This window comes from Diplotaxodon limnothrissa, linkage group LG9, assembly GCF_057381915.1.
Source record: "Diplotaxodon limnothrissa isolate DT_005_m linkage group LG9, D_limnothrissa_male_GT1.1, whole genome shotgun sequence".
In the NCBI taxonomy this organism is placed as follows: Eukaryota; Metazoa; Chordata; class Actinopteri; order Cichliformes; family Cichlidae; genus Diplotaxodon; species Diplotaxodon limnothrissa.
This window is the reverse complement of record NC_140604.1, coordinates 32,318,334-32,341,642: the sequence shown is the minus strand read 5'-3', so window position 1 is coordinate 32,341,642 and position 23,309 is coordinate 32,318,334. Positions and strand designations below refer to the sequence as shown.

General features: G+C 41.4%; 1 protein-coding gene and 1 non-coding gene across 2 annotated transcripts in view; one reads left to right on the top strand and one right to left on the bottom strand.

The window, feature by feature from the left end:
* The window catches only part of rps6ka3b (ribosomal protein S6 kinase A3b), a 64,364-nt gene extending 41,116 nt beyond the window's left edge, over window positions 1-23,248 (bottom strand). Inside the window, exons 1-2 of the mRNA XM_085363018.1 lie at window positions 22,967-23,248; window positions 6,944-7,003 (exon numbers count right to left, since the gene is read on the bottom strand). Coding sequence (XP_085219144.1) covers window positions 6,944-7,003; window positions 22,967-23,029 — 123 coding nt within the window. The 5' untranslated portion in view covers window positions 23,030-23,248. The remainder of the gene's footprint in view (window positions 1-6,943; window positions 7,004-22,966) is intronic.
* trnai-uau (transfer RNA isoleucine (anticodon UAU)) lies at window positions 14,122-14,215 on the top strand. The gene is made up of 2 exons: window positions 14,122-14,159; window positions 14,180-14,215. It is a non-coding gene; the product is annotated as a tRNA-Ile (tRNA).
* Window positions 23,249-23,309: the final 61 nt, after the last annotated feature.

Genomic DNA, 23,309 nt, shown 5'->3' with positions numbered 1-23,309 from the left:
GATATATTCTTTTCTTCTGTATAACGTATTTTACACACTATAAGGCACACTTAAAATCCTTTAATTTTCTCAAAAATCAACAGTGTGCCTTATGTATGAATTCTGGTTGTGCTTACTGACCTCGAACCGATTTTATGTGGTACACAGCGCACAGAAATCTGTCAAAAAAAATTTAATATGACTTTGGTAAGCTATGAAGCCGGAGCATTATGGCTGCCATAGTCAGGAGCCTTGCAGAGTAATCTGGGTCCAAAACTCCGTCTTCTTCAGGTCCCAAAGTCAAACGAACACTGAGAGTTAAAAACTGTCTAAATTCTTTCATTTTTAATAAAATGATCAGCGTTGCTGCTTTACATCCAGGCATCCATGAAAACAGAATTTATTAAATTCAACAGAGTTAGAAGCTAGCAGGAAGTTAGCTCGCTAGTTTCCACCTAAACATGCCATAGCATGTTCTGACTGAGAGATCAATTAAAAAAATTAAAACGTACTGCTTTGCTATCACTTCCAACATAAAGGAAGACAGTAAACTAAACAGCAGTGACGTTTGTAGGGTTACTGTAGTTAAGCTAGCTGGTATATAATGATGTGCTACGTGATCGCTAGCAAAACAGCTACGTTAGCATAACATTAGCACAGTGAAGCTGAAGGATGAATGCTAACTTTTTTCCACTCGAGAAAAGTTAACGTGAGGGTTTCTGGTGGTCAGGGACAAATGCAATCACATGGCAGGATGCTATAAACAGACCAAACTTCAGTCAGGAGAACAACTGAGATAATCCATCCACAATACCAGGTTAGTTATTAATATACTGCAACAACATGGGAATAGAGCAGCTGCGAGAGAATTCAGCATTAATGAATCAATGGTAGGGAAGTGGAGGGAGCGCAGTAATTTGCAGATGATATTGTTTGCAGCCGCTGCAATGCTTTCGACCAAAACAGGCGCAGCTTGATGACACCATCAACATGCGTTATTGCGATAGAGCGGTATAGTCAAAATCTCTACAGTTGGCCAAATTTATACCGTTTCTACCGCCCACCCCTACATACAAGAATCGCCTTTTTCGATCAAATTCTCCAAAGTGTGTTTGATAATCTCGATACTGGCCAAATTAATTGTAGCTCAGCTCCGAAAATGACTTCTGGTCATGCAGTAACCTAAACAGCCAAAAACAAGGAGCAAAATCGTGATGAATGTTGAGCAGCGCGTGCACCTGACTGACCTGTAAAACCTGTGAAACCTGTAAAAAACATCACTGCTCCCCAATGAACAGCATCATGATCAAGCAATCATTCATTTAATCAGCAACAAGGTGTTTCTACCGGTAACTGTTCGCAGATACCGGACATATTTTATTTTGCCACCCATACAAACACCAGGACAAACATCCACAGACATCACTCTACACATCCACAGGGGGGCGCTGTTTAAGGCCATTCAGCTTTCCCATAGATCCTACAAATCTGCAAGCTACTTTGAAACCCACCTCTGGACTCTTCTCATTAACCCTCTGAAACGAATCACACATTAGCTTTCACTGGCTGTTCTCTCTGGGACGCACGTGCTCACTAAACACTACCAATCGCTCGGTTAATCAATAACAGGACGCTGTTCTGGGAAACTGATGGGCTGATTTTCCCTGAACGTATTAATCCTGTTATAATAGCCTGAGTCATAAAAGCTTTCAAACTGTTTTCAGCAGCTTCATGAGAGTATCCTTTTGCTATCACTTCCTGTTCTTTGTGCTCATCTTCATCCCTGTTTTGGGAATTTTATGTCACAGTTTGGTCATTTTGCATCTCATGGTCACTTAATGCTTTTTGTGGTCATTATTTCTATCATATTAGGCACTCATTTAGACTTAGGATATTTTGTTTTACATTTTTCACAATAATTATTATTGTTATTATAGTTATTTTCAACCACTTTGCTGTCAAGTTACATCTTATGTTACTCATTTTGCATCTTTCTAATAATCAGCTCCTCTTTTCTTTATGGCTGGTTTTCATCTCTTTATTTTAGCATTTCTTTGGAGTTTGCTTTGTGTCACTTTTACGTTAAATCGCACCTCTCTGCAGATGTTTTGTTTTTAAAAGTGGGCCACAGGAAGGAGAAGGTGCTATCATAAGTTTGGCATTGCCTCAATCGATTCTCAGAGGATGACGGAACAAATCTCAGCTCTGCAAGAGCACACCTGCGCATTTATGAAATATTTAAGAAGTCCCATTTAAACCATTTAGAGCGACGCAGTCAGCCAGAGAAATCTGCTGGGAGAGCAAAACCGAGCGAGGCACAAAACCCGTGGCGCAGCAGGTCACACAAACTAAGAAGCTGGTGCACGTGTGTGTTCAACATGGTGTTCCCACAGCGAACAAGTGACCTCATCCTGATGAGACATGATACTGTGTCTGACACACACACACACACACACACACACACACACACACACACACACACACACACACACAGCTGAACAGCAGCGGCAGATGGCAGCAGATGTTAGTTGGCCCCTCAGAGAGCAACGATGTTCCTTCTGCTGTCTGGAAACTCTTTTCTGCCTCACTGGGGGCCTTAGCGAGTGTGTGTGTGTGTGTGTGTGTGTGTGTGTGTGTGTGTGTGTGTGTGTGTGTGTGTGTGTGTGTGTGTGTGCATGGATTCTTACTATCTTGATGGGGACCAAAATCTGACATTTACTATACTGGTGGGGACCAACAGCCCTCATGGGAACCAAAGTCCAGGTCCCCATGGGGGACTCAAAATGTTATAGTTAGGTTTAGGGTTAGCCATTCATTTTTCATCATCATCATCATCATCATCATCATCATCATCGTTTATTTATATAGCACTTTAAAAACACGCAAGGCTGACCAAAGTGCTGAACAATAGAAACATAATAGATACCATAAGAATAATAAATACGATAAAATAATAAACATAGTGAAAAACAATAAAATACAAGTAAATACAAGTCAGTCAACCACTGAGTCAAAAGCCAGTGAATAAAAATGTGTTTTCAATCTGGATTTAAAAACCAGCACTGATGTCGATCGTCTAATGGACCATTTTTGATGGTTAGAGTAAGCAGCTGAGGAAAGCATTATGTCAATGGGATGTCCCCACAAAGATAGCAAACCAGGCGTGTGTGTGTGCTACTGACTCAACAATGATGTCAGTGTGTCAACTGAATGTGTGTTTCTTGCAGTCACACCTGAGCTCATGATAGTGTGTGTATGTGTTATCGACTCAATGGATGCAACAGCGCTGTGATGGAGGTGTTTCAGGATCTGAGCGAGTGTGTGCGTGAATGAGAGCTGAGGTGTGTGTGTGTGTGTGTGTGTGTGTGTGTGTGTGTGTGTGTGTTTTCAGTGCTTTTTTATCGGCTCTTACTGGCTCACAGGGGTAGTTGGGCGGTTGTCTGCACATGTGAGTGCACATATAAGCCAATCCAATGAGTCTCTGTCACTTTAGATAACAAACCACAGCAGTTCCTCTAATTTCCTGCCAAACGATAAACAAAAATATCTGCTATATTTGAGGAAATGAAATCCTACTTTGCAAAGCTGCTGGTGAATTTCCTTTTGGCTCGTGGTCAAACATCAGTGACTGCTGTTGGCACCACGGGTCGACCCATTAATGGACATAGCAAGCACAACTTAAAGAGTTTAAAAAAAAGCAGAAGCATGTTTTAAGTGATTCTGCATGTGAGGTTTTTACGTCTCTGAAATGTTTGAAATTAAATTCAGTGCTCCCTGCCCACTCTTCACGATAGCCTCGAGGCTTTTCAGGAGTTCAGGATGGAAATTATAAAGCAAGCTTTGGAAGTTAGCTGACTCACGAAGATTCACCAAGTCTCAGCAAAGATCTGCACCAAAGCGTCTCCTGACATGTTGTGATGAAATCTGACCACAGTGACACAAACACACTTCCTGTGTGTTTAACTTCAACTATTTTGCTGTTGTTGGATTATTTTGTGCTTCGCAGGCGTTTAATCATTTATGAACAGATATCTTTCTAATAATTTTGCCTCTCTTATAGTTGCTTAATATCGTTTGTGTCACATGTTAGTCATCTCTGAGCTCTTTCTGTTCATGTTGACTCCATGGTTGCTTCCCATCGTTTTGTTTCATATTTTGATTGTTTGTGTCTCTCTGTGGTCCTTTGACTGTTTCTCGTGATCACTGAGATCTCTTTCTAATCACTTTGCTCCTCTTTATAGTTGCTCAATATTGTTTTGTGACTGTTTTGGGCCATTGTTTTGTCATTTTGGTATTTTTATGATCACTGAGCTCTCTTTTTATTCATTTTGCATGTCTTCATGGTTGCTGTCCATGACTTTGGGACTGTTTTGGCCTCTCTGTAGTATACCTCCATGGTTGTTGCGCTCCCTTCCTGATCATTTTCTTCTTTTTGTCCTTTTCTGTCACATTTTGGCCATGCTAGGTCAGGCTTTGGTCATTTTGGTCTTTATATGATCACTGAGGTTGCTTTTTAATCATTCTGAAATCCTCTTTTTGGCTGTTTTCTATCGTTTTGTATTCGTTTTGTATAATTTCTCACATTTTGCATCTTGTATTTTCTGCATTTTTGCTTCTTTTGGTTCCCCCTGCCATTATTTTTGTCCCATATCAAAGTTTTAGTTTCAGTTTTAGTTGTTTTATTAGTAAGTTCTCTTTTTAAACTTTAGGTTTCAGGGTTTTTTATTTCCTACAATCAGCCTGGCTCATGTAGTGTCTCAGTTACACGCACACCCTGTTTCATCCTCTATTTGGACGACCGGTGAATAAAATTGACAGAACGTCATGTTTTATTCAGTAAGACCTGATACCAGTGACTGAGGCCATTAACTGACCAAAGTGCTTATTGAGGTGATAAACCAAGTGAGAAGTGTGGTCATTTCTCCCAGACTTACTCACAGCTCGGTCTGAAGCTCTGTGGTCTGACCGTTGCAGAACTTGTTTGCTTTGCCGTCCCTTGTCTCAGTGAAGGTCCTCACATGTGTAGCGGTCGGTGAATTTGTGTCATTTGCACACTCTAAGACTTTGAGCAACGTGACACAGAGAGAAAGCTGCCTCATTACCCCGATTTAACCTGACACACACTCTCACACACTCGCTTCACATTGACTGGAACAGTCTAAGTCACTCATTAACAATTATGTAATATATTCACGCTCACACACACAGACCTGCAGACACACACTCACACAATGTGACGCTGGTGATGTTTTCACATCCAGCTTCTTGCTGCAGAGGTCGTGTGTGTCTTTGTGTGAGTGCTGCCGACTCTGTGCAGTGAGGTAATGAGTGCTCAGCTCCTACCAGAGAGTCGATCCATAAGCCATCTCCTCTGCATTTAAAAAATCAATACGTGCAGCTGCCCTCCCTGCTGCTGCTCAAACACTCGCAGACAGGTCCGTGAGCTCAGTGCAGGACACACGGCTCCTGAAACGTCTGAGGAGCCAGTTCTGCTTTTGTAGCTTATGAGAACCAGCCCACATTTCATAAAACAGCCACAACATTTAATCCTTTGAATTATGTTTCTGCACCTGTGCTTATTTTTGTTTACAGGGCACTGCTCGTTTTTCCCCACCAGTCCCATATCTGCTGATTTGCTTCTGCGTGCATGAAGTGAAGGCTCACCAACATTTAAAGGTGCAAAAAGCCATTCAGAGGCTCGAGGACTCACACAAGACAGCAGTCACTGAAAAACAGGACACAGAAACTTTCTTTGGGATGGTTCTTCATTATTTTGCACTAATTCAGCGATGTTGTGATTCTCTTTGAGGTCTGTTTGTGATCTTTTGTGTCTGCTGACAAATGCTTTGCATCATTTTCTGCTACTTTGCATGTATTTTGCAAATGTTTTACACCTATTAGGGGTGATTTTCCTTCTTCCTGTGAGTATTTTATGCATTTTTCTGGTGATTTTCCATCAATTTCCACTCTTGAGGTCATTTTTGTGTCTTTTTGATTACTTTGTTTCACTTTTTTATTATTTGGTTGCTGCTTTTTCCTCATTTCGTACCAATTTCAGGTTGTTTCTTTTGCTTGTTTTGCACATTTCTTTGCTTTCCAACATTGCTTTCATTTCCAATAATTTTAGGTTTTCAATCATTTTACACCCATCAGTGTTCTAATTGTCTCAATGTTGCACACTTCTGTGATACCCAGCGTCTCTCTCTGCAGTAATTTTGCATTTCTATTGGTTTTGTGTCTCTTCTAGACTCAGTTGTACTTCATTGTGGTCGTTTCGTATCTTAGAACTGAGCTCGGATCCCTCAGGTCCACTAGGCCTGTTTAGTAATCCGTGCATGACCACATGCATTTCAAAATACCCTGTATTTACAGTGATTTTCTCCAAAACAGGGTCAAATGAAAGTCAGCATGTGTGAGTAGAGGATAAAAGTGGGCCACAGGAAGAAGAAGGTGGAATCGCCTGAAGAGAAAATATCATCTAATCCCAAAACAACTCCTGAAATGTGAAGAGCATCACAAATAAATGATGATAACGATCAGTGCAGAGGATGTGAGGGAGGATTTTTTCTTCCTGCTTTGAGATGACTCATGATTTTAATAGTGAGCTACATTCTGCTTCACTTTCATACCAGCAATTATCCTGCAGGAGTAGGCGTCAGTTTTCTCAAACAGAGGCTAAATCAAAAACTCTGCTTTGTGTGAATGTAACTGAAACTTTTGCACACGAGGTCGCACACAGATCAATGTAAAAGTGACCAGAAGAGCTGTTTAAGCGTCAATACGAGGAGGTCAGACTCATGACTGCACGCGTGAGTTCCTTCAGAGCAGTTTGAGTGCAAACAGAGAGCTCGGCGTGTTTACAGTGAAGCCGACGAAATGCCAGGAAAGACTAACAGAAAGCTCCAAACACAGTCTGCAGCCTCTCTGATGTGAGCAGGAAACACAGGACAGGAGGTGGACTCACCGTGCAGACAGACATCGAATCGTCCTCGCCCACCGAGTCCTCGGGATCATGATGTGCATCCTGTAATCAAACACACACAAAGGTCAGGCGTTAACACACACACACACGCAGAAGCTCAGCAGTGACATGCTCAATACTCAATACTTGAAATGTGCAATTCACTTGTATTTTTATTTTTATTCCTATTTATTCTATTTATCCCCTTTGTATATTTTATTTATATTGTCTCTGTATTTATATATATATATATATGTGTGTGTGTGTGTGTGTGTGTGTGTGTGTGTGTATTATATATATATATATATATATAATATTCTGTAACTCTGTAACTTCTGTCGGTGCTGTGCTTTTTTGGAAATCGAATTTCCCAGAGGAACCCACCCGAGGGATTAATAAAGTTCTATCTAATCTAATCTAATCTAATTAGCAGCTGCTCTCTGTGTGATCCTGGCAGGCGACGTCACCTCTTCAGGCTCAGACATGCTCACCTGAAAAACTGGTAACAGCTCGACTTCCTCTGAGACAGCGAGTACTGAGGCACACTTATCTGTACAGAAACATGCAAGGTCCAGTTTGATGGGCTGCAGACCCCGGGGACTTCAGGTGGACGTAAACAGGAAGCTGACATTCGTTGATTGTTTTCATTGATTTTCCAGGGCTGTCAATTTTCTCTATTTTTTTTTTCTTGCAATTTTATTTGAATTTATTTTGTAGTTTTGCTCATTTTTTTATTTCAGTTTTATATTAAATTTATTTCTTTATTTCTAATTATTTAGCATTTTATTTATTAAATACAGATATTCTACTTCTGCATTTGTTTTAGAATAAACTTTTTTTTACCGATTCTTTTTTAAGTTTTTTTTTAAATTTTTTAAGTAATTATCATTTTACTTTATAAATGTTATTTTTTGTCATTTTTTTAATGTTAATTTGGATTTTTTGTGCTATTTTTAATTGTTATTCCAGTTTTATTTATTTATCTATATACTTTCTGCCTTTCCTTTTATTTTTTGTTTTATTTTCAAATTTTATACTTTTTTTATTATTTATCACCACATTCATTTTCCTTTATTTTCTTATTTAGACATTTGCAGTTAATTTTAACTGTAAACATTTTTATTTTTGCATTTTAATATTTTAGTTATTTTTTTCTAACTAAAACACTGCGTATATATTTTATAAACATATGCAAAATATCCACCTCACCACTGAAACCTGTGACAGATGAATGATAATGATAAGCTTATCAGAGCTGTAACGTTCTGCTGGGAAACCTGATTCCTGACATTTATGTGGATGTTACGAAACACTATCCAAGCACAGCACAACGGGCATCACCACAACCCAAAAACTGTCACGAGCTCCTCGAAGAACGGCAAAGAGCCCAAGGCGCTGACCCAACCTCCAAACTCCCCAAATCCCAATCCAATCAAACCTGATCCACAAGGTCCTGACCCGGAAACACAAAGGACCCAAAGGATCCTGGTCTGTGCCCCCGAGGTCAGAGGTGCTTTGGCAGCACGAAGCACAGAGACGCCCAATATGAGGCAGGTGGCTTTAATGTATAAAATCTGGGCCTATTCTGATCATTTCTGGGATCATATTTCTGTTCTCAGATACTACAAGACTAGCGTTGCATGATTCAGTTTTTGAAAGATTTAGAGTACAAATACGACAGAAAACGAGGAAAGCAGAACGCGTCCCCTCTAAATCAGATATAAGGTAAATCAGGTGCATAAAGACATTAATAATTCTTTTACATCAAGGACTTTTGCTGCCTACGTTCAATTCTTTCCATTCAGAGGTGAAGCAAGCCGCTCACTGAGTAGGCGTCTTTTATTCTGAAAAGTGAATGGCCTGGCCTGTATTTATATAGCGCTTTACATATCCAGTCATCCACACATTCACACACTGGTGATGGCAGCTACATTGTAGCCACAGCCACCCTGGGGCACACTGACAGAGGCGAGGCTGCCGGACACTGGCGCCACCGGGCCCTCTGACCGCCACCAGTAGGCAACGGGTGAAGTGTCTTGCCCAAGGACACAACGACCAAGACTATCCAAACCGGGGCTCGAACCGGCAACCTTCCGATTACAAGGCGAACGCCCAACTCTTGAGCCACGATCGCCCGTCGTGGAAAAGCTCTCATCATCATCACCTCCCTCCCGCTCTATCGCTGTGATGTTGGGATCAAACTAGAGTTCAGGTTAAAATGAGATACGGGAACAAAAGAGAAGAAAAAGAAGGGCCCAGATGGTCTGAACGTAAGATTTATCAGCAGGGCCGACAGACTCGGACGGCTTCCGTACCTCATCTGCTCGGCCGAAAGGGAAAACAAAAACAACAGATCTGAATTAGCATTACATAACGCAGATTAACAGCCTGTCTGCTTCCCTGCTCGAACAACAGCTGTGATTCAGACACTGATAGCACTGATACTACTGCGTGACCAAAAAAGCATAATAACAATAAAAGCGATTACGATTATTTACTCTGCGGGTGAGAGCAACTCGGGGAGCAATTACTGACCTGTAATCTGCACAACCGGATAAAAGGTGAAGAGGAGGGTGGTGGGGAGGGCGAGGAGAGAGCAAAGGCAGCGGACAGAGAGAGAGCGATGGATTACGAAGAGAAAGAGGAAACAGGATTAAGAGAGAACAAGGTGGCTGCAGAGGAAGCAGTGGAATGGCTCAGTCTTGTAGACCATGAATAAAAAGTGTGCAGCGTTTGTTTTTGTGGGGACGATCACCTGCATTTGTCTCAATTTTGGTCAATTTTCACCATTAAAAACACACAGAATCAACCTTTACACTGTAAAGGCAGTAAAGGTCCTCACTCTTTTAAATGACATCATGGTTGCTGCGAAGATGCTGACCAGTCAGGTTTGGTATCAGTCTGTGACTGAATGGGTCAAGATGGCAATTATGTGCAACCTGCTTGTTAACTGGGATAAACTGTTGAAAACGACAAATCCCTACATCATTACTTGGAAGTCTTCACCAATCTGCATCCTGTGCAATCACCTTGTTATAGAAAGTGGTGTCCCAGAGGTTGAGGATGCTGCCCTGTCGTCACTGCAGTCAGCAAATGCAAAAAAGGTCAATGCAATTTTTCTGTGTCGCCAGGAGTTTGCTATTTTAACTCTGTGTGACTAAAGTGTGACTCTAGTAGCTTAGAGCTGTCAAGCCAACAATGATTATCTGGCTCTGATAAAACAACAGCGCAGACAACCGTCCTCGTAACCTGATCCTTATCCTTATAAGTATATTTAACTTTTACTTTCTTACACTTTTTTTTCTGGCTGTCATGTGACTTTTCTTTCCTAAATGCACTGCATACTCAGAGTTGTGTAATCTACCCCTCTTAAGTTGATGCTAATTTATTTTAAGGCTACAATTTTGCATTTTTTTAAGTTGAGACAACTTACATAATTTTATAGTTCAGCAATTCCTGAAGTGTAAACCTACGAATGTGATGACTCTCAGGCAGGTTTTGGATTTATGACAATCATATTTTCTTCAAAGATTCCCAACCTTCATTTGCAAAGAACTTCAGAAATGAAATGGCACAATGAATCTATAAATACGAGCTGTTCCTGCGTGGTTAGATTTGACTGAGTTATGACTCAGAAAAAAAACATGAGTCACAAATTGTGGAAAGTGAGTGCAACGTTTTTGTCTTGTTTTTTAATCTTCATTTATCCAGGAAGTGAAACTCTTGAGATTAAGTACTAATTTTGCAAGAGTGTCCTGGGTCGGGATGGGAAGCATGTCTTTCCATGGAAATTCAATGCAAGCATGGCGGGAACATGTAAACTCGAGACACAAACAGAAGAGTCCTGCCAATGTTTCAGTCCTTGCCTTGAGAAAGCAGCGCTGACCACCGAGCGCGCTGCACAACTCAGTGCTAACATCACAGAAAAGAATCGATGCGTCGACAGGTTGCTGCAGTTTTTACAACCGCAAAGATCTCATCCATACAAACAGTCCTTTACTGGTCTCTTACGACTGCTTAACGCTTCAAATTACATAATAAGAAAGCCTAAGAAGGTACAAAATAATGTTGGGAAAGTGTTACTTTAAAAGTGTTCTTTGACAATATAATAAAATAATACTCTCTAACTTCGGTGCATTGTCACATCTACATATTTAAATTCTGTTAAAGTATCCATGCAAATTGCACAAAAGTCTCCATGTGGTTATTTTGGGGCTACACAGCAAAGCTGTCACATTATTAGAAGTTTGTAACTTACCAAATTATAATCACATGCAACACTGGTATAATGTAAGATCTGTGCAAATAATACGCCTGCCTCATTTATGACAGAGCCATTAAAACTTTACAGGGAGTTTGTGCTCGCCGTTGTCGCCCTCGCAAAGTGGACCAAGGGCCAAAACTCATATTGGCTTGTCGTCCACTTCTTACATTTTGTATTTTAGTGAACACAGCGAAGCCAACACAGCCGAGTTGGAGAAGCAGCCATTATTTCTCAGTGGACGAGCTCAAAGATTCCCAGATTACTGAGACAGAGATGCTGCAACAGCTCGGAAAGACGAGACATTCTGGAGAAAACTCCACGATTGCTTCAATTCATGCTTTGACTTCTCTAATCGTTCTCTAGAAGCGTCTTTTTTTAGGAAAAGATTTGAGTGAGTCCAGCACGCCTCAAGAGCACGTCACAGTTGGCGTAACAGAGGCTTTTGGAGCATTTTTAAATCAACATGGAAACTTGTACAGGGATTTTCCTACATATAAAAACATGTTGGAATCTCCCAAAGAGGCCGTGGACTTCCCCCGAAAGGAAAATCAGCAGTTCTGTAATAATGTTTTTTATCAAGTTTTTTTTTGGCAACTGATAATCAAATGGCTAATCACACTTAAATGTGTTATCACACCTACGAAAGTCCATTCAGAGCCAAGAAAAACCCTGATTAGTCTGTGGAAAGCAACTGCTTGCTGGTGTCATGTCTAAAATAAAAATGTAAAGTAGCTGCTTGTCGTGTGACTTCTCAAAGAAAAGTATTTTACTACAATTTAAGCCTGTAAAATATCACCAAAAAAATCCAAAACAAAACTATATCAATTACCTCGACCCCTACGATCAAGAAGAAAACACTATTAAGTCACAGCTACCCAGAGTCCTGTCCGTTTTGGACAACCTAAAGTGATGCCTGATGACACCAGCAGCATAAATATAGCTGCGTCTAAATAAAAACTCCCATCATCATCTAAAGTATTTTGGAAAGGCTCGACTGCTGTTCACGAGTAAAACAAAAACAATCTGAGTCTTGTTCTGACTCCAACCAGACCTGTTACATCAGGAGCATCAACAACATGTTCTCAGAAGGAAAGGCATATTTTACTGCAATTAAAGTTTGATTTGTACATGTTGTCTCGACCTCTTCTTGTAAAAGCACAATGAAAGCTGTTAAATGTTCTGCTCCGCGGGGTCTCATTCGCCCCCAACTATGTGGTGAAGCAGGAAATCCAGATAGTGGGAGATCCTGACGGTATCAGAAGTTCTTTTGGGATGATTTCCTGAGGGAAAGTGATAAAGATGAGCTTTGACCCCTCACATCTAGGAAATTTCCTGGAAGCTACAGTTAATAAAGAGCGGCATGTTGCAGTCGAAGGATCACTACAAGAGCTCAGTTCCTGTTTTTAGGAAGGAAAAGGAAGTCGAAATTAAAAGCATTCAAAGGATTTTAGACTCCACTGTCTCATTTTATTAATCTATAGATCGACTAGGTATCAGGATGATGAACTCTGCAGCCACACCTGGTATTAATAATCGTTAAAGTTAGAGTCGAGCTGCTGGCAACGTAATCGGATATCATTATGTAAAAAAGCTGGCAGGTCTGCCAACCAGCGCGGGGCATCCTAGGTCGAGGGAAGTGATGCTGCTGAGGTGGAGCTCGTCTGTGGTTTTCTGTTAAGGGAGAGGTTTGGTTTTGTTTGTGAGACTATATTCAAACAACACCCAGAAACCACGTGGACTTTGAACTCTTCAAACCGGCCTTCTTATCTCAGCTAGTGCGTAAGAGGCGGGAGGACGAATGATTTATAACCATTAGTCAAATCAGACTTTCCTGTGAAATCGCCTGTGTTACTGCTAAGCAACAACAGAACTTTTAGGCCAAAAAGAATGACCCCCACTTTGAACCGAGACAGCTCGTTTATCAGCCTTCATATGTGGCGTAGCTGCCTAAAAAGCTTTCTAATGTGACCAACATTTCAGTCTTTAAATGTTGACGTTGCCTTATAGAACTTTTAATCACTGATGCATTTAAGAAAGCTGAATGAAATATTTTTTTTTGAAGTCTTAAACTTGCACCAGGTTTCTGGTTTAACTACCTGCAGTAATTTAAAAAGGCGGAGTCTACAGAAACGAATCAGATACTTTGAGAATTTAGAAACGTTTCAAACGCGAGAAATATGCTTAAAATATTTCAAAGATTTGATTTATCGGTATTGACTGGGTTAACGCTTTGTCAGCTTTCCTTGAGGTGTATGAAGCAGCGTTCAGATGCTACGCGAATAATCTGTGGCGCTTTCTGCAAAAAACAACTTGCAGTCATTGTAAACCTGTTAGAAATGACTGTGCTTCAAGCTTCAAACAGGACGTTGCTGGATCAAACAGAACTGCTTATAATTTGATTTTACTCAAACCGGCCTACTCCACCTCACAATCGCTCAGCTTTGCCGGCCATAAATTCTGAATCAGTTTAAGATCTGGGGAGTTTCGCTGGTGTGGCCCACTTCAGATCAAATTGCGTCGCATGTGACCCATGATCTCAAATGTAAGTTTGTTGTTGTGTTAAAAAGTACTTTATAAATAAAGTTTTATGGCATGGAGTTTAGGATCTGGGGAGTTTCCTTGCCATGGATGGAAAACATTAATGTCCCTTCTTAGGTTATCACTTCTGCCTTGGGACACAGTGATCCATCATGTGGACATTTTATTGTGGTCAATCCTCAAAAAGCAGAAGTTCACAAACCTTTATCAGCTTGGCGCTCTGGTGACACAGGAATGGATCCCATCAATCAGAAGTGGCCCAACAGAAATAAAAACACTGACGGCTGCCTAAGCCTCCTAGGAGACGCACCTATAGGATAAATGTGAAAATCCTAGGAGACTTCCTTCTTAAATTATTGCATTCACAAGCTTTTAGGGAGCTCCAGTGGCGCAATCGGTCAGCGCGCGGTACTTATAGGACAGTAACCTGCAGAGTGATGCCGAGGTTGTGAGTTCGAGCCTCACCTGGAGCAAAAACTTACAATAGAGTTTTATTCGTGCAATTTGTATTTTATCTATTTGTACATATTAACAGGCTTCTGCGTGTGGACAGCAGAGAAAGAATTTTAATATACAGAGAAATGCTTTTTCTTTGCATACATGACAATAATCTTGAATTTTAAGCACACTTGACCTCTGACCTTGACATGAAGTTCACCAGGATTCAAATTCTTAGATTTTTAGCAGACGTATAAATTTGAAAATCCATGACAATGGCAAACTCCCATCATTCTTTTAAGGCTGAAGGGGAAAAACTGAAAAAACAAAATGCATGAAACACTAAATCTGCACGAATGCCAAAACTTCTGGTCATGGCTGTGACGCAAAAAAGTTTAAAAGCTTATTTTATTGCTGCTGTATGAAAAAACGCAGTGTTATTGTGATGGAAATGCAAATAACCATAAATAGCCCACTACAGGGTAGTTTCCCTTTAACACTGTAGCTGTCTCTGTTGGCAGTGCAAGTTTCCAACCCTGGACCACTGTGGCATACTGTGCCCTTGTCCCCTCATAGAGGTGGGAACAGTAAAAATGCAGTGTGGCCACTAATCGTGCCCGAGCATGAAACAGCAGCACTTCCTCAACAACAGCTGCCGCCCTTAAAATTACTGGCCCTTAAAATTACTGCTGAGGAATTGAGAAATCTATGAGAGGCATGAGAGGACAGCATGTTGTCGCTTCCAAAAACGGACCCAAACAACAAAAGTCTTAAAACTGTGAACTTGGTCCCGCTCTGAAAGAGTGATCTTCAAACATGTGAGGAGAGAAGAGCTGTGATTAAGTGAAACCTACTCGAGGGACGGTGCAAGGCAACTGTACAAGGGTGTAAATGCACCCGAAGGTGGGATTTTATCTGCCTGGAATCGACTCCACCCCAAAGAAAAGCCCGGTGGGTGTTTCTGGAGAACATGCTTTTCTCCAGAAACACCCACCGTGCTTTTCCCCATCCTCCGTCATCTTTGTGGAACTCTCACACTCCACCCATACTGAACCCTTACCCCTCAAAGCTCTGCAAACTGAAAAGATTGTCGTGGAATTTCCTCCACCGTCACCTGACCTCCACCCCGCTGAACCTTTACGGAGGCACTTCAAGGCAGAGAAAGCCAAACATTCCTGGCGTGCCAGCCTGCTCTTTGGAGCGTTGTCAAAACTTGTGGCTCGACTTCTGCTCGCAGTAAAGCAAAAAGCAGGGAAAGAGAAGATGTTTATTCAAATGGTTAAACTGATGTTATCACTTGTTACTTCTACTTTGTCCGATAACGACAAAACCAAATCTAGGCAAATCTTTCTCATGGCGGATGCACTGCTTTGTGATCTCGCCTTCTAACAACACCCAGGCCTGTGAGGCAGGTGGATGAGGACAAATCAGGGAGGTATATTTGGATGATCAGGGACTCCGCTCATTTGTACCACAACCCAAATTCACCATAACGACATGGATTGACTTCAACTCTGAAAACGATGTGTCAGTTATTACCGGATGTCACTGTTAGCAGGTTTCATTACAAGTTTTATTTTTGTTACAGCTTTGCTGCTGTTTGCTTTTTATTTATTTGTGTGTATTTGTGCTAGACTGCAGATACTTATTATAAATAGTTTGGGATACAGAATGTGTAAAACTGAGACAATCGGGCATTAAACGAACACAAAAATGTAATTTCCTATTACAACAAACATTTATTTTTGTACCTGTTTGTTACCTTATGGTTAAATTAGAGGTTAGTTTCCCTGCAAAACATCAAAATGCCCTCTGTGCTGCCTGAATGAAATTAATTCCACCTCAAATCTTGCACTTAACAGATGCAAGAAGTGAGTGTTTCTAATACTGGTATTTATCTGCTGTAACTGAATCTTCAGGAGATGATCGAATTAAAGTGAAACTGGATATCTGTGCTGATGTCGAGTCCCATCACAGGGAGCAGCAGAGCCTGCAGACATCCAAGAATAACCAGGATTTTGTTTCTGGAGAGACACTGGCTTTGTCACATAATCGATCTGAATGTCTGGCATAAAAAGAACAAAATGTTAAGATGTATCCCAGAGTCTGAGGAGAGGCTCTAAATGTTAGTCAGGCTGGTAGCATTTAAGACAAAGAAACGTGCACATTTACTGGAAAAATAACTTGGGTAAGTATTTGTTTATTTAAAAAAGTGCAGATTAAACAGGACATATCAAAGCAAGCCTCACTTGGAGATGATGAGCACGACTACCTCTAACGAACGTGTTCTGCTTGCTGAAACATCCTGGTATGTCAGGCTTGGGTGGGGACATAAAGTAAACATGACGGTTTGTCGGGATGCTTCATATGCTCACGAAATGCTCACGGAGCACCTCGGTGTTGAGGCTTTATAAGATACTCTGAAGGAATCTGGGAGAGTTTATCTTTTAGATGCCAAAGAACTGCTAAATACAAACGTCCATTCTTTGGACTTCGTGGGGAGGCTTTCAGGAGAATCCCGAATGGTTGAGGCTCATTAGAGCTGTGGGAGGTTTCTCTCGCTCTAGAGTCAACCACGACAATACGTTTGACCACAGTCTGCATTGACGACATCAACCTGTCTGCTCGGTACTCGTGGTGCGGTAGTGAAACTTGAAAAAGTGTGACACGAGGTAAAAATGGAGAATATTTGCTTTTTAAGGTTAAAGCTGCACATTTTAAAACATGTCGGTGAACGCCCTCTTTTCTCGTTGGTGTTGGTGGCTGGTGTCTAGGTCAGTGTGACTGAGGCCTAAGCTAGAGGTATGCTAGGTAATTCAAATGGCCAAAGCTAATAAAAGGCAATCTGAAAGAAAACATCCGATCATATAAAAAATAAATAAAGTTTTTCACAGGTCTCTCTACAGTCCTGTGAAAATGTAAGCACACTCTTGCTTCTTCTACAGGATTTAAGGGGTTTGGCATCAAACCAGGTGCTGCTAATCAGGTGCATTTAATTAAATAACAGCTACATCTCAGACTCGACGGGCCTCAGTTAAAGGTTAAACGTTCAAGTTCACGACAGCAGAATTAGAAAAACACTGAACAACTATGCTAAAGCTCTATCTGAAGAAACCACAAGAATCTTTAGCAGGTGAGACTAAAACACAACATACCAGCACAAACACCTCATACCAACTCCTCGGCACGGCGGTGGAGGTGTGAACATTTTGGCTTGTTCTGCAGCCACAGGACCTGGGAACCTCAAAGTCATCATCATCTGTCTGACAGATAAAGCTCGGCTGAAACAGAAGCTACTCAGCTTGGGTTCCAATCGAGCCGAAAACGTCAACGAACTGCATCCCACTGATTGGCCAGGGAGTGACATCATTGGATGAGTCACACGAATCACACCTTCTGGTTTTGAAACCCGGCAACGAGAGAAACACTCCCAAACCAACAGTTTGGTCCGACGACGAGGTGCAGATGTTTACCATCGAGCAGCTGGTACACCATCGCCTTGACGTCCTCCATTGTTGTGTTGTGTTTGTGTTGCATACTTCTGGGCTGCGTTGCTGTAACTACCTCATCCACACTGAGGTTGTACTTAATCGGAATAGAAAACAACGGAAACCGAGTACAGCAGAGTTGACTCGAGTTGTGCCGACCAGGGTAGGTGGAAGTGGAAAAGAGGCATAAGTGAGCTGTGCATAGAAAATATCAGCAAATTTAAATAAACTGATGCAACGCTGTAAAGACGAGAAGGCCAAAGTACCTCCCCAACAACATGAGAGACAGCTAAATCACCTTTACTCCTTATTGCTGATAAAGTTGGTTCTGAAAGATACTGAATCATCTTGAGTTTATCTGCATGTAAGGTGGACATCGGGTGAAGACCGCTGATCAGAAACAACCTGCCAACGAGGCATTTAGTGACACCAGCACTGATTATCGGCGAGTTAGGGTGGCAGACAGTCACTACAGCCGTGACAGAGCGTTATTTTTGGTGAAGGTCGCGGCAGGTTAGTGTGTGAAAGCTCTTGGAGTCGTTTTTATTTGCCTGATTTATTTGTTGTTGCTTAACAAATTAAAACTACTGATTCAAACCGGCTGCTCTAAAGAAAGCTTTTGTCTCCTGAACCTGAGATACAAGTCTGAAATAAAACCAGCTTCTGTGTGAGAGTGTGTGAGAGTGTGTGAGAGTGTGGTTTTTTCCAGTTCTTCCTTCCTACAAGTTTCTGAATCTTGATAAAGAGCAGAGGGCGGTGTCACTGTGGCTGCATGATTCAGGAAGAGCTTACGTGTGTGTGTGTGTGTCCCCACTTCCTGTATGAGGTGTCACAAGGGCTGCATGGAGAAATGTGTGTGTGTGTGTCACTCTGTAGGCAGATCGTGAATAATAAACCCTCACACACAGAAATTACTGAGTCACTGCAGTCAGCGCCTCTTTCTCTGTCTCGCCACCTAACAAGCTCTCACCTGCCCCTGGTATTCCCCCCTCAGCATCTTTACACACCACTGTCAGACCGACAGGATCGTTCTGCTGCCGCTTTGCTCAATAACACCCGACCTTTGACCCCGGTGTTACACCTCTCAGCCTTTTGGCATGCGGAGAAGCGCCTGTAAGAGCTTTTTCTAGGCCACCACGACAACAAAAGACGCAGATAAAAGCGTGAGAGGCGAAGCTGAGTGGATGCTTCGCTTGGATTGGTGCCCTGAAGACAAACATCGTTCAGTGCGCGCACACAAAGAGCGGAGCACATCTGCAGTCGTCGCCGAAATGCAGAAACTAGCATGCGTGCACTTGTGTGTGTGTGGCTGCAGTGATGAAACAGCACTCACACAGTTTCTTACAACACGCAGAAATGCTTCAGAAGAGCTGCACAGAAACAGAAGCTATTCATTTAACATCCCTCGGGGCTCCAGCCAATGATCATTTCCATTATTGATTAATTGTAATTACGCTAATAAATTAAGGAATCCATATGTGTCTGATTTACTTCACACTGACTGTTTCTGGAGAACATGTAAAAACGCGAATCACACTCAAAGTGTTTATGTAGCGAGGTGGAGAGAGACTTCTTATGAGAAGCTCAGGAAAACAACAATTCCAGAAATAATCATGATGTCATGTGTGTACGAAAAACACAGTAGGACTGTTTTCTTCTTAAATGTCAGGCTGTCTGTCCCAGAAAATCACAACACTCCGACCTGTCTGCAAACACTCACCAACTACCTGCTGAGCCGCGTGAAACCATGAAAAGTGCAACACAGAGACCAACGTTGTGCCTTTTCAAATGAGTCATTGAAATGTGGTAAGCCACGACTTTTACTTTCAACATTAACGTCCTCTGTTTCCTGTTCACTGCTGCCTGAGTGCTTGCAGACAAGTCTGCGTCATCCATGCAAACAACAGGTAACGGCATCGATCTGCAAGCAGCGAAATAAATACAAGAAGGTTTTTGGTGCAGGTTCCTCTTATGACATGTTGCTGTTAGCTATTTAGATATTAGATGTTTGCCAGGATCAACTTTTATAACTGCCAATAAATAAGAAATTAAAACTAAAGAAGAGATGGAAGAAACACCCTTCAACCATGAGTGTTGATGTTTCACAGTCAGTGCACAAGGGGGAACTCTGAAGCATCCCTGTCTGCAACATGTTATTGCAACGCCTTATTATTATTATCGCATCAACTTTAAAACCTGGTTGGGCTCTACAGTGCATTAGTGACCAATCACGTCACAAGGAGGTTGCAGCACAGTCTTTGCAACCTATTCCACCTAAAGACAGAAACTTCTGGCAACCAGTTGGAGATAAAGAGGGGTCTCCAACTCTGAGTCTGAGGTGTAAAATTAAAGAATGAACTTATATTTAGTTATTTTTCAGCTCGTTTAAACAGCTTATCAAGTAGTTTTAGTTGACTGTTAGTTTTTCAGCTTGAACTTCTTTAATTTAATTATAATTTCAGGGTTTTTTTTATTTAGCTGAGCTCACATTTACATGGACACTCTTTTTACTGCAGAAGTACCTCTGGGGTAATTGTAGGCCTACTCCTGAATCAATGGGGCCTTTATGTTATTTGTATTAGAGGAAAACTTGTACTGAATGTTAGTGGATTTTTATGTAGGTTTTAAATCTGATTTAGAGTCACTGTAATGTTCCTGCTGACACCATTGAACCAATACGGTGACAAAAGCTCTTTTATGGCATTTGTGGGACCAAATAGTGATTTTACCCTCTCATGCTTGTGCCTAAGAACACCTTCAATCTCACACTAACACAGCTATGACACTCCTGTAGCAACATTATGGGGTTTTTTCAATCTCGTCTAACTACGCCTGCAGAGTTTTTTATTAAATCTGTGTGGTTTATAATCACGCATCGTTTCATGTGTTGCGGTGCTTGTAAGGATCCTTAACTGCACCCGGCAGTTTACTGAGACATTCATATAAATGAATGAAATACTTGGAGCAGTACTTCTATATTGTACCATATTACACAGTCTTTCTTGGGTTTTTAATCTATTTTTTAAAGTAAAGTCCTTATAGGAGCTTAAGATTTGGCTGCTGCTGTAATTAATAATAGCCTTTAACCTGCTGGTTTAGCGCTCAAACATGACATTAACTACTGCACCTCTGCAGCTGCATATTCTGACACTGGACTAATACTTAAGGCAATGAGCAGGAGCTGTAACAGCTTTAGTATTTGAAATAAAGCCTTGCATGTCCACAGACTGATCTTAAGAGACTTGGCATGGTTTGTTAAAATAGGGGGGGGGTTTATGCCCTGCTGTCTAACTGAGACTTTAAGGTGATTTAGTGAGTTTGTGATACCCAGAGTCAATTCACTGAGCTTCAGGGTCAGGCCAGAGAGAAAAGACTCTTCAGATCATTTTATGTCCTCTTCCACAGTTTGTTTCCTATGGATTTGTAGAGCATTTGGTGTGTAGAGCCTGCCGTTATTATCTGTATCTGCTTAAATAGTAAAAAATGTAATAGTCATGACGTAGTTTTGTGTCTTCAGAATGATCTTATTCTACTTTCTGTTGTGCTTCAGTAAAACTAATTCAGTCCTGTTTGAGATCCGTGGTGTTTTTAGTCTAACTTAAGGTCAGAATGATGGCTCGATAGCAGCTTTAGCTGCTGCTCTCGGTCCTAATAAAACCTACTTTGCACAGTTTTGCACTTCATCACGTTTCCATTCTCTTATTCTAGCATTTAAACATGAATCTGTTATTTCTAAACAGACTGACAAATAAAACCCAAATGTAACAACTCTGTGCCGAAACTGCTTCGAGATGTGATTCAGTGCAACTAATATAGTCCCTGTTGGAGCTCTGTGCTGCTTTAAATCTCATTTAAAATAGAGTTTGTGTAATAATACAATCTGATTTGCCTTCATATTTGTGTACTTTCTGACGTTTTAAACCTCTCAATGAAACACCAGCTGTATTGTTCTTCTGTGCCCACTGTACACTGTGCTGGTGTAATATTTCTGCACAGAATATTACTTCGTGTTTGTGTCTTCAGAGTTACATGAACTGATTTCCTTTTAGAGTTTTATGGTATTTAAAATCCAATTTAGGGCCCTAATAGTGTCCTTGTAGTCACTCAGCAGTACTAATACAGTCTAATTTCATATGCTTGTCTCTTTCCACACTTTCAGTCTCTTTTAACTGACACTGACGTGCGTCCATGGCAGGTTTTTTTTAGTTTATTTTAGTTTAATATTTTAGCACATGCTCAGGGTTTCCTGTTGCACAAATGTGACATGTCTGGAGGGTGTGCACCACGTTCAGGTGTTTAGAGTAAACACATCTTAATCTACGTCGTGTTTTAATGCAGCTAACTTCATCTTTTTGGAGCTTTATAGTGTTTTCAACCAAATTTTAGGGACAAATTGACGCCCCTATAGTCACTGGTGCTGTCAACCATAATGCAATGTAATTTTTCACATTTTTGCCCTTTATGACATTTAAAACCTCTTGATTTAACACCAGAAACATGTCCATGGCAGCTTATAGCGATGTTGTGGTACTTTATAGTATTTCCGTGCCCTGTAGTACCACTGTAATACTCCTGCATAAAGTATTATTACATATTTACACCTTTGGGTCATCGCTTGATACTTTGTTTTATTCCAGCTAATTTAGTCCTGCTGAAGTTTTCTAGGGTAAAAATTATGTCTGTGTTGTAGTTTAGCTGCTAAGAAGAATGACTTTAACTTAAAAAATCTAATTACCCTGAAAGCCGCCTTCATATTTTTGCAATTTATGATATTTTAAACCACTTGATTAACACTGGATCATACCCAGGACATTCCTGCAAAGAGTTTTGTGCTTATTTGGGAGCTTATACGACACTTTGGTGTACTTCTGCGCCCTCCTGAACTGGTGTAAAATCTCTGCAATAAAAATGACTTCATGTTTGTGTCTTCAGAGGGAAATAAACAGATGTTCCCAGAGTTTACGGTCCAATTTAGGGTCATAAAAATAATTATCCCTGCAGTTACTTCGCAGCTGCTGTCAATAGAAACGCAATGTAATTTCGTGTTTTCGTCCTTGATGACATTGTCAGCTTACTGTTTGAGCACTTCATCGTGACTCTGTCGTTGCCAGCACATGTTCGGCGCTTCTTGAAGCACAGATTTACCTGCAGAGTGGTCTCACTGCCTGACAGAGACGTAAAGGCGCTTTTCCTTGTGCTGTGTTTTGTGTTTTTACCCCCTAAAAGCTGCTGCTGTGACTGCAGCCCCCAGTCAGCTGTCAGTCAGTGTGACAGCAGGACAAACCAAAGTGTGCTCACCTCTCCAGCCGTCCTCCCCAGCGGCATCTTCTGCCAGGGGTCCGCCAGCTGAGCCAGAGGCATCTTCTTCTTCTGCCCCTACTTTTCTTTCTTCTTCTGTTATTCCTCTTTTCTGCTGCTCGTACCTCCCTCGCTCCGGACGCTTTCTCGCCTGTTTGTCCTCGCTCTTATTCTTTAAAGAAAATGTTTGAAGGTAGTAGTCCACTTTCAGCGTCGGCAGGAACCGAACCGACCGACCAACCGACCGAACGGAGCCGAGCGAACAAGGGCTAATTCCGGATCTGCCGCGGCGCTGAGACCGCCCCTTCCTCCAGAGAGACGAAGAGGAGGAGGAGGGGGAGGA